This window comes from Coccinella septempunctata, chromosome 2, assembly GCF_907165205.1.
Source record: "Coccinella septempunctata chromosome 2, icCocSept1.1, whole genome shotgun sequence".
Taxonomy (NCBI): Eukaryota; Metazoa; Arthropoda; class Insecta; order Coleoptera; family Coccinellidae; genus Coccinella; species Coccinella septempunctata.
Genome location: NC_058190.1, coordinates 45,583,662 through 45,607,079, shown reverse-complemented (window position 1 = coordinate 45,607,079; position 23,418 = coordinate 45,583,662). Strand labels below are relative to the sequence as shown.

The window sequence follows — 23,418 nt, the reverse complement described above, 5'->3', positions numbered from 1 at the left end:
CAAATTTTACCTATTCAATTCGAAATGAGGGGTGCTTTCAAAGGTGAGGCTTTTTTGACAGAAGGTAGAAGTGATCATAATGAGTTATTTAACCAAAAATTGTCTATATAAAATATTCAAGATGGCTGAGCTCTAGTTCGACAAAATTTCAAGTACGGAACTGTAGAAGGTGACTCCGGCATCGGAAAACGAAACAAAACATAAACATATGATGGTACAGTACTTCAGAGTCTATCTGATTAGTTGCATCAGGTCGCACTTGACAAAATTGTTGTATAGTGAGATTTAGAGGGAAAAAAAAGTTATCGTTGAGATTTTGAACAAATCTTCAATTTTTTTACATTTGGTCCTAATAGTTGGGGAGTCCAAGAGGAAAATTCGGGATTTACTCGAGCGTGTCAGATTAATATAAGGGGAGATACCTTGGATCCTGTAGAGCACCTCTATACCAAAAATCAGACCTGTATATGGGGGGAATTGTCTAGGACAGCTTGTCAGAATAGTGGAAATAACGCTCATTCTACATACTCAAGCATGTCAAATTAAGATATATGTGGTTAATTACATGTTCAAATTTAGGTACATATTCTCTTAATCTGACAATTTGGGTGTGATTTAAATGTGTGGGAGGGTGCCAAACTTACAAAAAAAAAAGTCACGTGTACATTTTCGAGCGCGGTGGAATTTTTTTCATATTTTGAAGCTAATGATTTGGGAACAACGGAAAAAATATAATCTGACAGTTTCAACAAGCCGAAACAATAAAAATTTTCCATATAAGGGTCACAAATCAGAGATGTTTCAAAAGAATGCCTTGTTACCATCTTTATACAGTCAGATTCAGAAAACCCCTGGTTAGTATCACATTAATGGGCCAACACATCTGCAACAGTGAGATTAACGATCTGTATGAAAATCTGACACGCTCGATTATGTACAGGGTGGGCAAATTTCGATGTTTTAGCACTACAACTTTTGAACCAGAGGAGATAGACAAAATCTGATACCCCATTTTCTCCTCTTTTTTTGAGAAACTAACAAGAGTAGTAGTCATTTTTGGCCACCTTCTTTTGTTTTCGAGTTATAAGCGAAAATTGGAAAAATGGTGATTTACTAATACTGATGATAGAGCTCTGAAATGAAAACATTATACAGGCACTTTTTTAAGTAGAATCCAGTGGCGTGCTTGCCTTTTTAGCAGGATTTTTAATTACGAAGCTATGACCCAAAGTTATGTTTTTTTGAATGGGAACACTAGATTTCTGTGCAATATTTTTAAAGCTTAATTTTTACTGATTTCAAAAATATATAACACATATGGTTTGCATCAATAAAAATAATAAAAAATTTTCGCTTATAACTCGAAAACAAAAGAAGGTGGCCAAAAATGACTACTACTCTTGTTAGTTTCTCAGAAAAAGAGAACGAGAATGGGGTAGGTATTAGATTTTGTCTATCTCCACTGGTTTAAAAGCTGTAGTGCTTAAACATCGAAATTTGCCCACCCTGTACAAGTAACGATTTTTTTGCATTTTCAAAGGACCACTGTAACCTTGTCAGTCTCTCGAAAAGTAGATTCCTTTGGGTTCATTTTACATATCCTCTAAAAATCTGACACGCTCGAAAATTTTTTTTTTTACATTTTCAACTCTTCTATACGGCCAGCCCCACCACGCAAACTGTCAGAGTCACATTCCATATAGGGAATATACAGTATCTTAATCTGACACGCCCGAGTATGTACAACTAACGATTTCTTTTACATCTTTTCATCATAGAACCTTTTTTCTTTCTACATCATTTAGCATCGTCAGCTCACCGGCATTTTTTGTTTCTTTTCTGTGTACCGCGGAGATACAGTGGAAACGACCCCTGAAAAATATCACCCTGTCGATTTTGTCTATTAGATAGCTTGTCCCATTATGTAGAACCTTTAGACCACTGTATGTTTCAAATTTGAGCGAAAGATGTCCAAAACTCTAGGAAGTAAGCAAAACGAAATTTGAACACCCTGTAGCCTCGTAACCAAGCGTTTGCACACCTATGTCCATAAGAAATTTTTGTCTTGAAATTATTCAAACATACAAATTATCGTGTTGAATTTTGAAACAGTCTGTATTGCGCATTCCTTCCTCGATTCGTAAATGAGATAGTTGAATATCCGTTAGCTTCCTTACCGCATTCGCGAATTTTTTCTCCACGCGAAGATTTATGGTTTAACCGGCTCTAAGAAGTCGCGAACTATTAATCAAAATTATATGCGATCGAAGGTCGGTAACATTTCGCGAACAGAACGACGATCGTCCGTATGGGATATCTACGAATCTGACGGTGATTCATTGAATTTTCTTCAATGAAGACATGGCAGAAGAAACCAAACCGGATTCCGTACAATTTCCTAGAAACAAATCTGTTTCATGTATCCGGCACCGGACCGGAGGAACGATTCCACCTAGAGAGAATACCCAGGTAGAAACGTCTTCAGAAACAATAAAATCTGTTTGCGCCGACCTAAGTCAAACGGTTAAGTTATGACGGAAATATGATGATGAGCCATAAATCTACGAAGTAGGGGTTAAGCCAGAGGCTGAGTACAACTAAAATAGAGTTGTAATTTGTCAGAGACGTGAAAACTTGGTGACGGTACTGGATTAAATTAGACACCCTGTACAAATCGAAAGGTATAAATCTGCTTGTTGAAGGTCTATACCCTTGAAAGTGAACACCCCGTATAATTCTCGAAGTTCCATATTGAATTGAGATGAGACGAGACATATTTGTTCTGATAATGTCTTTTTTATTTGAACCATTTCAAAAAGTATTTTTTCAGAATCGCAGCTGGAAATATTACTGATGAAAGCTTTTACAATTGCATTTTGGCCATTATTTCTGAGAATATCATTAGATGCTACTAGATATTGAAAAGAAAAAAAATATTAATCTTGAAAGAAGATTGATGAAAAGGATACAAAGTTTGAACTAATTGTACTCTGTAATTCAGAAAGAAACTATCGTGACTAATCCAAATCTGAACAGAGAACCGGCCCATCATTACTAGATTTTGAGTTATCAACAAAAATTGAGATTTTGACGATTTCGAAAAGATCTTATAACTTTTTTGTCTTCGAAGTTACAGATCTGAAACTTGAACCTTCTTAGGAACTTTTGTATGTAGAATCTACTGACGAAAGATTTTTTCCAATTCAAAAATAACAAAATCAATGAAAGTTCACCTAATGATTCGAAATGAAGAAATATTTTGAGCTTGTCGAAGGATTCCAACTAAAAAAGTGCCTGCAGAAGGTTCAAGTTTCAGATCTGTAACTTCAAAGCCATAAAAGTTATGAGAAGTTTTCGAAATGATCAAAATCTCATTTTTTGCTAATAACCAAAAAACGAAAAATCGTAGGAGGCTACGGTTTTTACCATTCTTTGTTTCTCTGAAAAAGAGCTTGAAAATATGTCATCCGTTCTTTTTTAGCTGCTATAGTTCTCGAGATCCTCTCAGTAGACAACGAATTTTGACCAAACTGTAGTACTCTCAGTAAATGAGTTGTTTATCCGTAAAAAAAAAATAAAAATTTTCAGTACGAAATTTTGCAGATTCTTCTTTTCTGATTTTGAATTCATTTATTATAATTTTTTTAATGGAATACAAAAATATTGTACGAAAAACAGCATCCATATCTACGAAACTACGAATACATCTATGTAGAGTTGAAATTTTTTGATATATCGTTTTGAAACGTATTTAGACATCTTTTTTTTTTTCTTACTCGATAAGATTTTCGAACGTGTTCTACAATTAAGTTACTAAATAAAATCTCGAATTATTGATCTGATTGGATAGAGCTAATTATTTATTGAAAAAAATAGTGTGGATTTTTCATATAAAAATTTTTTTAAATGGCAATTTCAAATCGACATTTCATGGGGAGTAACAGACAAATTCTTATCCTGCTTATTCGACTCCATTACTGTAGATAAATAATTTTTATCTCAAAAACTGTTCTTTCAGCAAGAAATTAGAAGGGCCTTATTTGTTCAAATTGAATCAAGCTACCAAAGGTCAATTTTTGACGGGTATTATGAATAAGGAAAAAAGTTTTTTGCGAAACACATTTTGGGGTTGCTTTTTCTACGCCTTGCCATTATAGAAGAACATCACCAAATTTTTTTCGATTGCCTTTTGGCTCCCATAAAATCTATGCTGAATATAATTTCTGTCGGTATCTGGTTTCTAAGAAAAAACTAAAAATTGCCATCGTTAGAGAGCATTTCATTCCACCACACAATAAGCTCAAAACACGAAATTTATGAATGATTAAAATTATGAATCAAACAACACATCATTATTTGGCATTTCATACTAATAAATATTATGGAATTTCCGAATTGAGAGGCTATCAGTTTATTATATTCCCAATTCTTCGCGAAATTTCGTGAACTTTTGAAATCTGCGAAATGAGAATATTTCTACATTCTACGATGTTATAATCATTTATAAAAAAACCTGTATTTACTGGAGAACTGAAAGAATATCCAAATACGACATTACTCATGAATAAACTAACCTATATAAAAGTGATAGAAGGATGTTTATAAACATAGACGTTGTCGATCATTAAAAACGTTAATTTTTCAACTGCGTCAACTACTATAGGTACTATTTCGAAGACGGAAAACTCCGGGTGTCATACGTACATCGTCCTCCTCTTCATTCGCATTTTCCGGCGACTGATCCTCCATGAGCACGAACCCCACGTCATTGTTGTTTGTGTTTTTTCCGACAACATCGGGGGTACCGTCTCTCCTGTCGACCATGTCGCAGGTGACAACATTAGACCTCCTCTTCGAACGCGGACTGAGCAGGTCCACGGATAGCTGATCGCTGGCCAGCGAGTCCGGGGAGTCCGGGTTATCCATTGTTATTGTTGTTATTCACGTCACGTGTTACTCGGGGGGAAAATATGGCAATGTCGCTTCAGGTGGTTGGTGGCACTCGCGAAACTACAAGGCACATGTTATATGGCAAGAGGTTATGACTAGTAAGGAAGGCTCCGGGCGACTGAGGCGATACTTGCTCGCGGCAACTGACCACAGAAGAGGGAGGGATGAGAAATAAGAGAGTTGTGTATCTCCTTCTTGCGGAGAGATGCTGGGTCGTGGCCGTTGCCGACGTCCGAGCGGCCAGCCTTTCGGCGATGGGTTTTCGGGAGAGGAATTCGTCCCATTAAGTCGAGACCAATCGCCGAAAAGTAATCATTTGCTGATCGCTCGGCGTAATCGAGATGTGGTAGTGTAATTGGGTTAACGAGTTCTTTGTTGGTCGAATGAGAGTACATATTTCGATTTCTGACGAGTGTAATGCGAGGATGCGAGGAATTTGCGCAGTACCAGCCCAAATGATGGGTAGAATGATGTTGGAAGTAAAAATATTGAGAGAAATCAGAATGGAAATCTGTAGCTTGACTTAAGATGGGTCTTTCCTATAACAAAGTTTCAGCCCATCCCTTTCCGATGTGTTTTTATTTTTTTTTAAATTCCAATAAAGCAAAGAAGGTAGAGGTGGTCATTTCCAGCATTCATAATGAATCTTTCCACATTTTACATCTTCAGTGTATTCAACTGAATTTATTGAAATAATTATGAAATATAGTTTTTCTCTTCAGCTATCAGTTTTGGGAAAAAAATTCAAGAATAAAAAAAATTCGTAAACAGAACAAAGATTTTAATTTACGAGGATACATTGATATCTATTTAGCCTAGACTAGTTCCATGCATAAGAAATATTGCGTTACCATAGCAACGAACAATAACTCATTAGAAGTGTCAGTGTGAAGTTTGAGGTCAAAACAGTAAACCAGAGTTACGCAATAAATTAAAAGAAAGAAGATGTCCACCGAAATTGTGAAAATCGAAAAATTGGAGTATCGAGCCATCATCAAGAACCTGTATTTAAAAGTGTTAAAAGGTATGCAGATTTACGATGATATGCTTATACCCTTGGTGATCAATGTCCTTCGTATGCGACCATGAAAAATTGGACTGCAAGCTTCAAAAGAGGTAAATTTTTCATTCAAGATGATGACCGATCGGGAAGGCCAGTTTCTGTGTCAGTCCCCGAAAATATCGATGCAGTTCATGACATGATCTTATCAGACCGTCGAATTGGGCTAAAACGGATATCTGAAGCACTGAATATTTCATACGAACGCGTCCATCATATAGTTCACGTCAATTTGGACATGAGAAAAATTGCTGCAAATTGGATCTCCAAATGTTTGAATGTTGACCAAAAGCGTGCAAGGGTAGAAGCATCGCGTTCGATCTGGTGCTCGATTTGAAAACGATGTAGACTTCTCAAACCAAATTGTTACTATGGATGAGACTTGGGTACATTTCTGCGATCCAGAAACAAAGCAACAATCGATGGCATGGCGACACTCTAGTTCTCCAAGACCTAAGAAGTTTCGTGTCCAAAAATCTGTTGGAAAAATTCTTGCTTCAGTTTTTTGGGATTGCCATGAAGTAATCATGATTGATTTTTTGGATAAGGGTAGAACAATAACCGGAGATTACTATTCGACATTACTGACCACTCTACATTGATAATTATGCTTGGTTCTTTAGTAGGCTAAGAATTTTTCAATATATCCTCGTATAATTCTATTTCATGAAACTTCATCTCGAAAAAAAGATTTGATATGAAATAAAGTAAGGGTTGCTAATTTCAACCGTGTAATGTAATGTAACAGGAATATGGAGAAGATACCCGTGGTAAGTTAGTTCTATTATTAATTTGAGTACTGAAGGCATTTCTAACGACGAGGATGATCCTCCATTATGATCAGCTGAAGAATTTTGACGCAGAGATTATATTCCTCCCAGTGAAAATAAAGGACAAGTTATGTACCCATATGATTATTTATTTTTTTCTCCATTCATCATCAAGTCTTCCAATAAGTTTTGATGAAAGCTTTATTATTCACATATTTTCTCGTTTTCTGCTATGTTTCTTTGTTTCAAATGTTACTTCGAAATGAAAAGGAATACAGAAATTTGTATATCAATGGAAAAGAAGCCCTTCAGTATTAAAAGCTTATTCTGTTAACAAATTTATCATCACTACACTACTCACGGGGAGACAAGGTTTCTTACAGAGGTTTTTCCCTAAGCTCTTATATCATACTCCAAATTGTATGGTCCCCCGTTACACTAACCTTTGCTAAAACTCATACATATGCTATATTGTTTGATAACCAAAAATGTATTGCTTACATTCAAAAGAATATATAAAGGGTGATATCTATTTGGTGAAGGATTAAGGATAGGAAAAACAAACAAACACAAGAACTTTCACATTTGCTAAAATGTGAGGATTAATTGGGAATAAATTTATTAAATGAACTAAGGGATCTTTTTTTCAGATTCCCCAACGAAGTCTCAGAGTCGATACAACGAATAGTGAAGGAATCCTTGATTTTTTATTGGAACGGGAGGGGCATTATTTCACTTTCAATTGCACGGAAAAGTCACGATTCTAATTTGATATTCATAACATTTCTCGATTGAGAATTTCCTTCCAATGAGCGAAATGTCAGATTTGTATCGTCTCAATCGTTTGCAAATGTGAGGAGGTAACTACAACTTTAATGGGAGAGTTCGAAAATCAGAAGAATCTCTCAAGTATCGAATAATTTGTGCAGAAAACCGCTGCAAATTCTACACAACTGAGTGAGTCAAAACAGAACACGAAATATTATCGTATTCATTACATTTTTTATACCTACACGTGCCTTGTACAATACGTCAACGCCTTGTAGAATAGAGGCTACGGAATTCTGACAGTTGACATTTTGTGCTAAAATTTCAAATGAAAAACGTCAATTTTCAAAATTCCATTTTGACATGTTCTAAGAAGTACATAGGTTATCACTTATTTGGGCGCCGGAGTTTCAAATGGATCTTAACTGTAATTAAAGTGACCATTTTTTTCGTTAGTGGCTATAGTGGATGACATCGAGATGTCCATGCCGGTTCATAGAACTCCAGTACTTGCGCATAGAAAAAAAACGCGTATGAATCGCAATTCCGCCGTCATGAAACAATCATGCATATCCTCATTTGCTTTGTTCATCTGAAGCGGAGCATCACGATCCAAAACGTAAACGCAGTTGTAAACACTCCTCAATCTTCACCGCGGACACGGACTGGATGGATGCTGCGGCTCAGCAATCGTACACGAATTAAGAAATTCCGTCACAGACCAGAAAAATTACAGGCTAGCGAGGAGGCTGCTTCCCCAAACGGCCCTGTGAGGTGACACGTCGCATCCTGTTTAGCGTCATTATGTCCAACCGAAGACTGATTGTTATTCTGACTGATTGGTTGTATGCTCGCGATGGTTTTGTTTCGTTGTCGGCCAGTCGGTCGGCTTTTTGTCGGTTCCGCTATCAATTAAAATTTTCATCTTTCTGATGTATATATGGTCCGACTGCAGTTTGGGTGATTCTTTTTGGCGTAGCTATCACTCTCACCAACGGTGAGGTATCCTGATTTACCGCCCATGTAGACATGAATAACTTTGCTAATTTTCGCTCGTTACGATGCTACTCTCCTTATTCATTTTTACACACTACACGCTACACAAGTCTACGAGGATGTATTGATATCTTGTTAGCCTAGACCAGTTCCATGCATAAAAAAAATATTGCGTTACCATAGCAATGAACAATAACTCATTAGGAGTGTCAGTGTGAAGTTTGAGGTCGAAATAGCAAACCAGAGTTACGCAATAAATTAAAAGAAAGATGATGTCCACCGAAATTGTGAAAATCGAAAAATTGGAGTATCGAGCCATCATCAAATACCTGTATTTAAAAGGGTTAAGAGGTAAGCAGATTTACGATGATATGCTTAATATCCTTGGTGATCAATGTCCTTCGTATGCGACCGTGAAAAATTGGACTGCAAGCTTCAGAAGAGGTAAATTTTCCATTGAAGATGATGACCGATCGGGAAGGCCAGTTTCTGTGTCAGTCACCGAAAATATCGATGCAGTTCATCACATGATTTAATCAGACCGCCGAATTGGGCTGAAACGGATATCTGAGGCACTGAACATTTCATACGAACGCGTTCATCATATAGTTCACGTCAATTTGGACATGAGAAAAATTGCTGTAAAATGGATCCCCAAATGTTTGAATGTTGACCAAAAGCGTGCAAGGGTAGAAGCATCGCGTTCGATCTGTGCTCGATGTGAAAACGATGTAGACTTCTCAAACAGAATTGTTACTATGGATGAGACTTGGGTACATTTCTACGATCCTAAACAAAGCAACAATCGATGGAATGGCGACACTCTGGTTCTACAATACCTAAGAAGTTTCGTGTCTAAAAATGTGCTGGAAAAGTTCTTCCTTCAGTTTTTTTGGGATTCCCATGGAGAAGTCATGATCGATTTTTTGGATAAGGGTAGAGACAATATTCGGAGATAACTATTACAATTTAAAGAGAAAAGACGCGGAAAGCTATACAAAGGTGTTTTGTTTTTGCAGGACAACGCCCCTCCACAAAAATCTTATGTTGCCATGCAAAAAATTCGTGATTTACGTCCAGTTTCATAATCGAATTAAACGTCACTTTAAGCTTAAAGCTTCCTTTACTGTCAATTTAACGTCCAGTTTCATAATCAAATTTAAAGTTACTTTAAGCTTAAAGCTTCCTTTAGTGTCATTTTTAGTAGGGTTAAAGGAAGCTTTAAAATTAAAGGGACTTTAGGTTTGATTATGAAACTGGACGTTAGTGTTTAAATTACTAGAACACCCCCCTTATTCACCAGATTTGGCTCCATCCGATTATCAGCTCTTTCCTCAACTGAAAAATAGGTTTCAAAGGTCTCAAATTCTCTTCCAACGAGGAGGTAATAAAAGCTGTGGAGGTCTGGTTTGCAGAGCAAGAAGAAACATTTTTTTGAAAGGTCTAGAGACGTTGCATGTTCACTGTAATAAATGTATCCAATAAGGAGGAGAATATGTTGATTAATAATATTTTGACATTGAAATTTTGTTTGGTTCTATAGTAGGCTAAGAATTTTTCAATATATCCTCGTATGAGAGTCTGTCGGACACCCTCCAATTCATAGAGGATCAATACCCTCTTTGTCTTCTGAGGTATATTCAACCTGAATAATGGCAACACACGGTTGAACCCGTCCAAGAGGAGGCGGGTGTGAAATCGTAAATATTGCTTGATCACGACTATTGACTCATTCACTTATAATTTAGAGCCTAATATTAACAATAAATCGTAGTAATTCCTTTGATATAATCCGTAGAGTAAAGAAACGAAAATCGTTTCCTTTATGGTCAAATCGTTAATGAGTGTAAATTTAGCCGTTACTTTTACGGATAACACTTAGTCATGGCTATTATCGAATTTACGGTGGGAATGCAGGAAGATTTTCGTACTTCAACAGGCACGACATGTTCGCACAACATTGACTTGGTCAGAATGGGCAGTTTCATTAACAAAACACCGAGCGTTTTCTTGTATAGGTCGTTTTCTAATTCATTCGAGCAGATCTATGTTCTTTCATCATGAAAACTATACGTTTAAGTATAACAAAACAGAAAATAGACCTAAGAAATGTGATTTTCTTTATTTCAGATAGTGCATCAAGTACTATCCTAAGAAAAAAAAGTTAAAGATGACTCTTCAAAAAGATCAGTTACTTCTGAAGTAGGGTTTATTCATGGACCTCAAAATATATAAAAAACCCATTTCATCTCTATAATAAAAAAAAAAAAATGATGATCAAATGATCCTCAGTGCAAAGAGGGCTATCCATTTCTGGCGCAAAAATGAGAAGCCAACTATATACGAAATATTGTGTAACTTAGAATAAAAATTGACCTATTCTAGCATTCATCTACAGAACAAAATATAAATTTTGTGCTTTACTTTTTACCCACTCTGTATTTCAGACCGAAGACTTCCGAATGATATTCGACATTATACACGATTACTGTATAATTACTGATTTAATATCTTCATTCCAAGACATGACAAACAGGCTGTTTTCACAAAACTTTGATTGCCCGATCAACGATTGCTTTGACAGTAACTCAATTTACAAATAGTAATCACTAAAACTTTTTTATTTCTGGATATATCTAAGAAAAATCAATTGAGAATCATTGAATGGATGTTTATAGAAGAAAATTTGATGATAGTATGATATTCTGAATGCTCTTGTGCGAATTATCGATTGAAAACAAATTGACGTCTATCCATAAATCAAGCGTTGATTCTCAATCTTCGTAAAACTGGGGGTAAAGTTGAGAAAATTGTAAGTTTACGTAGAATTTGTTTGGCAAAACTAGCATTGAATTTCTTCTTCAACAGATTTTTTGGGTCTTTCCATTGTAATTATTCTCGTTAAAATCTAGATCGATAAAATGTATATCTTTCAACAACTGTAAGTGTACGTACCATATTGAACATTCTCATCCAGCGCAGGTTATTAGCACTCAAGCAACTCAAGGGTTGACCCTCTCTGAGTCAGCAGATCCAAACGGTCCATATCGACCATCAAGCTGATGCGATCGAGAGTAACTGATTTTTCTTCGACAAGATAACTTCGGAAATCGGAAATTATTTTCCGCTCACCGAACAAGCAAACATCGAGGAAACAGAAAGAAGAAGGGGTTAGGTTTTACGAAGTTCGAGTAGGGCGTTGTTAGATGCAAAAAAGCGGGTTAGTGAGTACTTACTCTTTTTTCAGGTGCACCCCATTTCATTCGTTTTTGAACCTACCAAAAAATAAGCAGTGTAAGGTTAAAGTCGAACTCAATCTAATGAATTTAAACAATTAACATATAACAGGAATAGCAGCAAAAATACATACAGAAATTGGAAATTATGTATCTTGAACAAATGATATTCCTTGGATCATTGGTGCAATCACGAAGGAATGGGGGTCTTGATGTTCTCTTTCAAACGTTCGTTGTATTGCAGGAAAATTGACCATGAGATACCGGAATTTTTGCTTAGCTCATAGCACCACTGCGCGTATTTTTAGAAAGAAAACATCAAGATCTTCACAATGGATGGAAAAAAGAGATATACTACACTTGAATACACATGGTAGCGCCAGTGAAATTTCATACCCTCGATAAGGTTGGAAAAAAACCCAACTCTTGAAACTAAGTTAGACGCTCTGATTTGTAAAATGAGTATTCTTCATATTTTCTCGTATAATGCGCCGTTTTCGAGTAATTTCATGTTCAAAAATTAAAAAGTATCTGTGAAATTGGAAATTAAGTACTTTGGCTGTTCAAAAGATCCACAGATGTGTAGAGTCACAAATTTAGCTAGTTATTCTGAAGATAATTTTGTTTTTCCAGGGGTAGCACAACAGCCCATTATGAAAATTTAAAATGGCTATATCTTTTGAAAAAGGCCGAATCGGAAAAAATGTTAAAGGAAAAAGGTATTTTTTTTAATCTCAATCTACTGTTGAAATATTTATACGAATCAAAGACTCATCCTGTATATTAGCTCATTTCCAAGGTTGAAACGGTATTACATACACTATACTTCATTCAAATTTATTTTAGCAGTCGGTTGGCCATGAAATAATTTTCTCAAGTTTTTGTAACTAGAACGAAGTTAGGTTGGCACTGATGAAATGTCGTTAATGTCATAACGCCGTTGCCACAACTAATATCAATTTTTATTACGAAAATGCCGAAAGTGATTGAAAAAAGAGACAGGGTTTCAGGAAGTGCTATTTAGAATTCAGGTCCGCTCATTCAAATGTTATACTCTGATATTCTAAAATCCACAATACGTCAGACGGTAGCGAACATTTTCAATGTAAGAGAATTTATATAATGTTTCATCTAAATCATCTGAATCCGACATATATTTTAGCTGGATATTTCCACAATCAGAAAGATTGTGAATGAAGAGGATGACAAAGAATTTCCTTCTATTGGGAGACCCAAAAAAGTGGTGACATTTGAGAATTTTTTGTTTGAGTGAATTAATGCGAAAAGTTTACTACAGGATTTTCGATAAATGTCATCGGAGAATAAGTTCCCTAAAATGGATTTTTCTATTTTTCATTTGACTTGTCCTATACAATGTAAATGTCTTAAGGTACTAATAAATACCTATAATTATTATTATTACATCAATGTATTAAGATGAATAGCCACAAATACAAGCAAGTTGCCCTGTTACTTGTTTATTCATGTGAAATTCATCTTAACTTGAAACTTCCTTCAATTCATTTTACTTATATTGATGCAAGATGATTTTTGTTGAAGATTTTACATTCTTGTAATTATCTGTTAATTCCTTCGGGAGATACCCATTCCCGCATCATATGCATTTCATCTTCGAGTTAATATTTTTGAAATCTACAAATGATGTAAGCCAAAGAAGATAACGAACATTAACTCTCCTCAAGCTAGTGTATATTATGATATTATACTGATCTCTTTGTATTTTCCATGCAAATAACTGGATTTGGTATGACTTCAATCAGTTTGTATAAACTTCAATTATGTTCGTCACATATTTTCCGAAGAGATTCGACATTGTGATAAAATACGTAATAACAGAAACTTTTACGTAGAACGGGCAACATAGCGTTGATTTAAAACCCAAAAATGTTTTGACAAGCTTCATAACCCCACATTTTCGTACTATACACAATGAAATGTGTCAAATTTCCATGGCCAACCGACTGCTAAAATAAATTTGAATGAAGTATAGTTTTTAATGCTTGGAAAAACTACAGTATCATTTTTCCAGAGGTATAATAGCTAATTATAGAAACTTAAAATGAATATATATTTTTAAGTAGACTGAATCGAAAAAAATGGTAAAGGCAAAGGTGTTTTTTCACCTCAAAAATCTTATGTATGTACAAGTCGAAGACTTACCCTGCAGATGTTCATATGGCCAGGAAAAATGAGATTTCAAAAAGGTGAGTGATAACGAAAATCAACACCATTCCAAGTAATAAATAAGGTCCTTAGGCCACCTCTTTTATTAATCCGTTTTTCCGAGTTCTAGGTACATAAATACTTTGAGACGTGTTAAAATTTCCGAGAATTTTTTTTCACGCAGGATTAAAAAGGCCTTATATTGCCGATAATAAACCGAAATGATAATCGGAAAACTTCGAATAACGATTCAATCGACTTATAGGACAGCTTCCGACCGCCCCCCATAAAACCGACCTTCGGCAATTTCTTCAACGTGCAACAATCGCCTCTGATGCTAATCCCGATTGGAGCCCATCATCAAAACCGATCTGCAAAGTGCCACGCATACGATAAAACGCCCATAAAGATTCCCTCGGGATCGAAACCGTCCGCGGTCATTAAACGTAAACCGAATAACAAGGAAGCATAAATCAATTTTACATTTCAATATTACGACTACAAGCAAAAATAAAGTCGGCATTAAAATAAACACGGACTACATAGTGCGAGGAGCTTGTTAATTTATTTTCCGCGAGGTAAAGGAGCGTTCTGCTCGATGGCCGTAAACCGTCGAAGATAAAATATCAATCAATATTACACTTTCGCGGCGAAATTCCAACGGGTGGCGGGAGGGGTACGCAGTTGCTGGCTGTCAGCGAAACATGTTCTCAATCTGTACTGGCTAACACGATTTTTCGATTCGATACGAGGCTGTTGTATGAGGAAACGAACGAAGCATTCTGTTAGGATTTGAATTTTTCACCAATTGTGTTGCTAATAAAAAAATAAAAAATATGAAGACCGAACTAGCCAACCATCATAACAGGGTGCCGAAAGAAAGACTAAGCAATCCTCCGGCTTTTATACCTTTGATCATTGCATTCTAAATACAACTTTGTTTCAGCGAATGGAATGGAAAAAATGAGTTTGTGCTTGATTTTATTGTACAGTGTCTTTGACTCAGACAAATATTTCAATAGTAGATTCTTGAGGTCAAAAGAAACACTTTTTTTATACCATTTTTTCCGATTCGGCCCTGATAAAAAGATATAGCCATTTTAAGTTTTCATAATGAGTTGAGCCACCTCTAGAAAAATAAAATTATCTTCAGAATAACTAGCTAAATCTGTGACACTACACATCTGTGGATCTTTTAAACAGTGTTGTAGTCAGCCAAAGTATCCAATTTTTCAAATTTCACAGATATTTTTAAATTTTTGACCATCAAATTACTCGAAAACGGCGCATTATAGGAAAAAAATATAAGGAATACTTTTATTTTACAAAACGTTCAAATATTCATTAGATTTTTGGTATTTTTATGGTACGTATGGTCGTAGTGGGAAATCTGGAAGACGTGGGTTCGAAATAGATTCATCAAATAAATGAAAAACTATATTCTGAAATTCATTTAATTCGATTAAACCGTTTGTGAAATAGAACTAAAAATAACATTTTTTTAAGGTTTTTCAACAGCCTGTATCTTTTAAACCGATCCGATTCGGAATGAAAGGTAAAGGAAAAAAGTGCTTCTTCAAGAATCTACTGTTAGAATATTTGTACGAGTCAAAGACTCCAATTAGTACAGTATATAGCTTGATTCAAAGGTGAAAATGGTATATTTTGATTGGAAAAAATTCAGTGTCAGGTTTACATAGGTGGCATAGCTCATTATGAAAACCTGATATGGCTATATCTTCTTATCGGAGAAAATAACAAGGAAAAACAATTTTTTTTGGCCTCAAGAATCTACTGTTAAAATATACGTACAGGTAGAAGAGCCAGCCTGTATAATGTGCTATTTATAATGGGATATTTCTTAATTTCGTCGTTTTGTGAGAAATAACGTACACTGGAACCCACAAGACTGAAATTTTAATGATGATAGGTTAAGGAGATAAGACAAGAACATAAAATGATGTTCTTCCTTTATTCAAGAGTATCCTGATGTCGCAATAATATACTCGATGATCTTCGCTCGATACGATGCTATATTCTCCTCATTTATGTTTATTTAACCTTCTTTACCAGAAACGAATACCTCTTGTCATTCCATTTTTGAATTGAGATTCTCTCATTTTCGAATGAACTGATGTTCGTTGAATGTGTTTTGAACGACAAGAAATATGAATTTGATATTTGGTTCGCATGTGCAACGTGTAACTTGGCATACCCTTCAAGAATACTCATAAGAAATTAGGATTTTCATTTGAAAAAATTATCGATGACATCATATCTCAAATTTGGGACCCGCTGTTCAACATTTTCTCACAAATAAACGCAGTTTAAAATACATATCGACCTTTCTAAGCATATTTACAAGAGAAAACTGTCATCGATTTATTGAATTTATTCCACTGTATACTTCTTTTTTAATAAAAAATATTACGATGGAAAAATTGTGCTTTTTACTGGATCCACATCTTGTGGTTTGTATTTTAGACATCTTTAGGTTTTTTTCTTCCTTTGGTCGCCGAAAAATGGATTTTTTTCTTCAGAAAATCCAACAACTTTTGTGATGAAAATTCATATCAATGAGATTTCAAGTTGCAAATTAATTTTAGCCTGTAGGTCTGCAGCGCATACAGGCTGGTTAAGAAAAATCGAGTAAAATAACGAAATTTTATTCCCAGAGAATTCAAGCATTTTAAGACTACCAATACAATGTATGGACTCCACGGGCATCAATAACAACTTGACATCTTCTTTGCATACTACACACTAGGTTGTTGAATATTTCTTGAGGAATTTGGTTCCATAAACGGGGCAGAAGCTCTCTCAGATCATTTAAGGATTCTGGGGTAGGTTGATGATCTATCTTATCTTCTTTGGAGCATATCCCATGCATGTTCTATGCAATTCAAATCTGGTGAGTGCGGAGGTCTGGTAAATGTGTAATACCAAGCTCCTCGCGCGCATTCTCAACTATGGCTGCACGGTGCGGTCTAGCGTTATCGTCTAGAAATTGAAAAGTTTCACCAATAGCAGCGTAAAAATCTGGCACAACATTGTCAATGACATGCTCCCTATAGTCCATACCCTCATTCTTCGAGAATCTGAAAATCGTCCATATCTGGATTCATCAGTGAAAAGGACACTAGGCCATTGATCGTTCCAATTGATATGTTGCCTTGTCTATTCCAGTCTTTGACGCTTATGGTCACGTGTTCATGGAACTCCTCTTAATGGACGTCTAGAACCTAGACTCGCCTCTCTCAAACGTCGTCTGATGGTTTCGATGGAAACTTGCATTTTGAAGAGTATTCCATAGCATTCTACACGTAGATGTAGGGTTTCTTCTCGCCGAAACAGTTATGAAACGATCCTGAACAGGTGTTGTTCTTCGTCGCCCTCCAACCCTTGGTCTTTTCAACACGGAACCTGTCTCTCTGAACCTATTCCAAAGCCGAGATATCACACTTTGGCTGACTTGGAGCCTTTCCGCTACAACAACCTGAGTTAGGCCACCCTGTAGCATTCCGATAGCCCTATTAGCCTCAGCGTTTGTTAATTTACGTCTTTGCATTTTCAGAAAACTCGTTTCAAATCGAAGCCGTTGATAAACTGACTTCATTTCAAAATAAGAACATTTATGAAGCATATGCAAAGAACCAAACTTCAAAAAAAAGGTGACCAGATTGACGAAATGTTTCATACTGATTTTTATTGGATCGATTCAAGTTGTTATTGAGTTTTAAATGATTTTACAGCGATTTTCTCGAAGATTACATACTTTTAAAAACGATTGAATACGATATCCCAAACTCTTGTGGAGCAGTTTACTTGAAATATGGTTTTGAACTCCTATATCGATGTTATGAGAGGAAAACCTAAGTGCATAATTCGTGGCTGGCTTATTAAACCTTCAAAAGACAATGAATCCATGTTAAATTGAGGATAGCATATTTCAGTTTCGAAAAAAATTGCTATCTTTCATAAATCGCCTTATGTGTGCCACATACGCATCTGATAATATTCGCCTCCTCCATCTTTTCACCTAAGCCCATAATTAATCGATCAATTAATCATTTGGCGCGATCAGTTATCTACCTGAAATTAATATTTACCAATGCCGTCTTGATAAATAGCGAGCCATTGTTCGCGTTGCGATTAGGATTACCTTTCACGTTATACTCTGTGGTTCGCGTTGCACCTGCGGACTGAGCCCGAGGCAACCTTGAATTCCTTTAAATGTCTTACGTATTGTTCTTCGGCATTGTTGGAGGGATAATGGATCGGATTGTCCCCATCTCCAAAGCAGCCGAAGGAGGATGACCTTTGTATTATCTATACTCGTGTACTGGCCGTCAAAAGGAAATTTTGTAAGTGTGATTTTTTCTTATTTTGTCATCTTTGTCCATATGAAGACGAATGTATTTTGATTCTCGAAGTGACGGTCTTGCAGTTGACTCACAAACACCTCCAAAGCTCCAACATCGACTTCTATCAACCCTTCTTTACACGAGCTAACAGCTTGTTAACTTCTTTGTGCATTCGCCATTTTGTGCATATTTCTACGTAATAATTTCGTAATCATCGAGTGAGGGAAAATCAGCTGATTTAGAGGATTCGAAAATCGCTATATTCATCTGAACCGTTGCATCTCGTCAGCCGCTACTCTAAATTGAGATTTTGACTTTTCTGAATCAAGTTCAAGTACCTAAGGTGAATTCTACGAATGAGAATGCTTCGGCTTCGGTACGCTTCGGAATTTCCAATCAAAGTGGAACAGCTAACAACGAACTACTAAATCAACGAACAAATTTTCAATTTACTGTATGCGATGGAGGTAAATCAACAAGCGAAAATTATTCAGAGTATAATAACACATTTACGCCGGTGAACAGAAACCGTACTCGGAATATTGGTGTAACTAGTTTTTTTTCCATCCTCTAAGCAGCGTATAGGTACCTCGTTAGATTTTATACGCTATAAAGTAAATTCTCGGCACTGAAATTGATTGTGAGTTGAACACCGCAAGCGCAACGTGTGTTTGAACGTTGTTGTTTGAAATTATTATAAATGGCCGACAAACTCGTACTTGTGTAGTTGAGGAGTGGATAACTCATAATGGAGATTCATGTATTAAACGAATGGACGTTAGGTAGTCTGCGTTGGTAGTCTGTCAAGGAAGTGTTTCATTATGTGCTGACTTTGACGAAGGGGGGGTCGTGGATCTACGCGTTTGAATTTCCATCTTCTTACTGTACGTGAAATTTCACTCGAAGGCTAGGAAGGACGTTTATATTCGCCTTTTTGAATATACGATTTTCATCATCAATATCTTTCAGGGGTATATGGGAAGTCCGGGAGAGTTGAACCCCTTTTCACTGTGAAGACACTTAAATTGTATCTTTAAATGGTAGCAACTCATTTTTTGCGTGAAGATATAATGCCCGAATAGGTAACGATAGATAATAGTTAAGTGATGGTGAGATGAACATTTTGTGTAAAGCGATTCTTTTTTTAGGAACCGAAAATTTGCTCATGTCTCCCTAATCCATGAGAGAGTTGAATAGGGGGCGAGAAAGACTTGACCATAAGTTTGTTTATCAGGAAAAACATTGACAGAAAACAATTTCCAATGACCAACGAATTTCTATGTCAAGATTCCACCATCAGATGTATCATATATATTTTCTATTTCAGGGTCACTCTGCCTTATTTCCAAGATGTTTGTTTATCTTTTTATATTTATTTCTATTATTCAATTTTCTTTTTTTGAAGCAAACTATTATCTACTCTCAGTGCCGGAAACTTAGACCACTGATTATGTCTCCCGACCATAGCATGGGTCAAGTCACCCCCTTTCCCTCTATTCAACAGATATTTTCTTGAAACTTGAAACTATTATTGAAAAGGCTCATCGTTTGTAACACAATATTAATCAATGAAAGCAATAAAACTAAATAACACCACGCAGCTATTAAACTTTTCAGACAGTATAACAAACAAAAATTATTCAATTTCTTACTTACTAACAACAAAATCACTTTCAACCCTCCCACTCCCGAACTGTTCTGATGGCGGCCATAATTTACGATACCGGTAGCGCGAAATTTGAATTGAACTATTTGAGGTGGTTCAAGTCTCTTACCTGAGCAAGTCTCCCGAACTCTCCCTACTGATTGATGATCTCAAATAGAAACAAAATAAAAATTTTTATTGGTTAAGATTATGGATGATATAATAAAAACAAGAATAGAATAAACTAATCAGATAAGAATTAATAAAAACTTACGAATGATGTTCATATTTTCGATGTTTGCTATTTTGTATAATAAAGCTCAATTTTTATGAATTTGGTTCATTACTTTCTACCTTAAATTTCATTATTTTCATTGAGAAAGATATCACAAGGAATGGAAACATTCTTCCTGAATAGAAATAAATTCTCTACTTTCATTAGTGCCGTTTAGGTATTTTATTCTAAAAACTTTATCCTAGAAACTCCTTATATTACTGCATCTATTTCCAGACTAGCTGAGTCTTGGATTTTCATATTTATGTGTTAAGTTATATACAGGGTGCGGCACAGAAACTTACTGATTTGGTTTTATTGGTGCCAATCATCGATGTCTTGTTGGATGAGGATAGGGAGGAGCTTTTTCAGTGAAAAAGCCGTTTTTCTACAATTTATCAAGCTGGCAACATGGCCTACAACAAGAAGCTAACCCCTGCGAAGATTCTCATCACGAGTTTCGTCCAATTACTTCAAAATTCTCGGAAAATCCGATATCAATAATAAGAATTCGACCCATCGCATAACGATACAATCTAGTCGCTTTTTACCGATCGATTATCATGGGGAATAGTTGAGGCTTTGTATAATTCGACCCAAACGAGAATATACAACAATTCCTTGTAATTATGCGGTTAAAATCCGAATGGTGCATCGTAGAGATCGGATTACTTGTATAGGAATATCCTTCCTCGTCAGAGTTATGCATAAATTAGAGTCTGGGCCGGTAATTTCACGGAAAAGAAAATTACAATGTAACAGGAACAGAAATCGGATCGATGTTATTGTGAAGCTTCTTCGGAGATCTCGTGACCCCGTTGATGAGCTCGAAAAATTGGGTACCTCGCTATTGGAAGATGATCGAGGTAGATTATCGGACAGGGGCTTGACACTTCCTTACCCCCACCCCAAATACGGTTTTTAGTTCTGCAATCAATCGCTATGTGGCACTGCATACGAAAATATTCTCCACAGATTACTGTATTCTGACATATTGGATTTGTGAACGCCAACACTGTCAATGTCAATATGTTTTAATGCAAATTCTTGTTTACAAACGAGATCTTATACGAGAGTAAATTAAAAATACTCATTTATTGAACTCGACAGTTTTATCAGGAAATCAATTTTCTTGTAAGAAATATTTGATTCAAAGAACCACGTAATTATAACATTAATCGTTTATACTTAAACCAATCCAACCAAACCCTTTAAAAATTGTGTTAATGGAAATGAAAGTCAAACTGTGTAGTCAGTTATTAAGCCACTCCGTGGGGTCAATGATGAAGCTCATTTCTCAATGGGGTAAGTATTTTTTTCAAACATAATAATACAAAAATTTACTATTTTCCTTTTTAGAAATCAAGCATCCGGTTCAGCTTCACAGAGAGGCTATCGACACTGCTGACTTTATACTATTCTTGGATGAGTTATTTGATTCGTTGAGGGGCCAAATGTTGAACACTTTATTTCATCATTCAAAACTTTAGTTATTAATAATTTCATGTCAGTGCATTCCTGGTGATCTAACTGTGAGGAAGATAAAACAGGGAGTCGTTGTTTAGACACTTTGAAATCTTTCCTGCAGGAAAATATAAAATCCACATAGGTCTTTGGGCAACTAATTTTTTCTTTTTCAAATAATTCATGCATTCTAAGCTTTGGCATGCTGTTTTTGATTTCTATGGCCGACTCCCAACAAACATTGTGTCCTTTTAGGATAATGTTGAAGATTTCTGAACATATAATAATTTCAACCTCATTTCCTATGAACAATATTATTACTGTTTATTATAATTATTGTCTTACGAAGATATGTGACCCTATTGACATTTTACCTCTGCTCATATATTCATTGCCATAATTATAGCTTATGTATTTCCATATTTTTTTTTCCTGTGCTGGAAATATCAATATATGTATATTTTTCATGAGATGTTTTATTTCTCCTTTAAATTCGCCATAATAATCCATATTATTCTATCGACGTCTAAAAGACCAGTGAATGGGCCAATTTAAATTTCGCGCCTTGCAATTGCAGTTTCCTGTTTTACCGACATTACTCCCGGTTAGTTGGGTGGCAGCCGCATGGGGGCGCTGAGGGCGGGATAAACTGTATTTTTCACCGTAGAACGTGAGTGTCAGATCTATTCTACTCTGTAATCTGTGTTATCGGAATATGCACAAACCAATACCATAATATGATCTTTTTTTGAGCTTGAATTGGGAGAATTCAACCTAAATGAAGCTTATAGTTGTGGAGCCCCAGTTTTTTCCGATTCGGCTCTGATAAAAAGTTATAGCCATTTTAAGTTTTCTTAATGAGCTGTGCCACCCCTGGAAAAACAAAATTCCCTGCAGAATAACAAGCTGAATCTATGACAATGCACATCTGTGGATCTTTCTGAGTTTCATTCACAGATAGATCATAGATATTTTTTATTTTTGAACATTATACCAGAAAATACGAGGAATACCTTTATTTTACAAAATGTTCAAATATTCATTAAATAGCGTCCAACTTAGCCTCAAAAGTTGGGTTCTTTGAATTTTGGTATTTTTATGGTTCGTAATGGTCATAATGAGAAAACTGGAAGACTTGTGTTCGAAAAAGATCAATAAAATAAAATGATAAACTATATTCTGAAATTTATTTCATACGACAAAATCGTTAGTAGGAACTACAAGTAACATTTTGTTATGGTTTTTCAACAGCCTGTATCTTTCAAACCGAGCCGATTCGGAAAAAATGGTAAAAAAAAAAAGTGTTTCTTTTGACCTCAAGAATCTACTGTTAAAATATTTGCGCGAGTCAAGGACTCACCCTGTATAAAAACGCTCGAAAACTTCGATTCAAGATCACTTCTAAGAACAAATTCCAAACCAAATCGCTACAACTCTGACGGTGGGTTTCATACAACTTCGATTGTCCGATCAACGACTTGAAAGTCATTCAATTTCTGCAAATTTTTCATTTCTGAATATATTGAAGAAGTAGGAATTGAAAATAATTGAATGGACGTATGTTGATCATAATTTGGTGCGACAATGATATTATGAATGATCATGACTGAATTATCGATTGAAAACAAATTGAATCAACCGTTGATTCCCCGTTCAAGCTTTATAAAACCCGGGGTAAGTGGAACAAACCCATCGCCTAAATTTGGA

General features: G+C 35.7%; 1 protein-coding gene across 9 annotated transcripts in view; it reads right to left on the bottom strand.

Moving 5' to 3' along the window:
* LOC123307349 (transcription factor AP-2-epsilon) overlaps positions 1-23,418 on the bottom strand; it is a 249,269-nt gene that overhangs the window by 48,511 nt on the left and 177,340 nt on the right. For 6 of the 9 annotated variants that reach the window (XM_044889620.1, XM_044889623.1, XM_044889619.1 and 3 more), the window contains one exon: positions 11,781-11,819. The exons of 1 other annotated variant lie outside the window; for it this stretch is intronic. In XM_044889620.1, coding sequence (XP_044745555.1) covers positions 11,781-11,819 — 39 coding nt within the window. Of the gene's footprint in view, positions 1-4,704; positions 5,085-11,780; positions 11,820-23,418 lie in introns of those variants that run through there. 2 more of the 9 variants (XM_044889617.1, XM_044889618.1) reach the window with 1 other exon arrangement.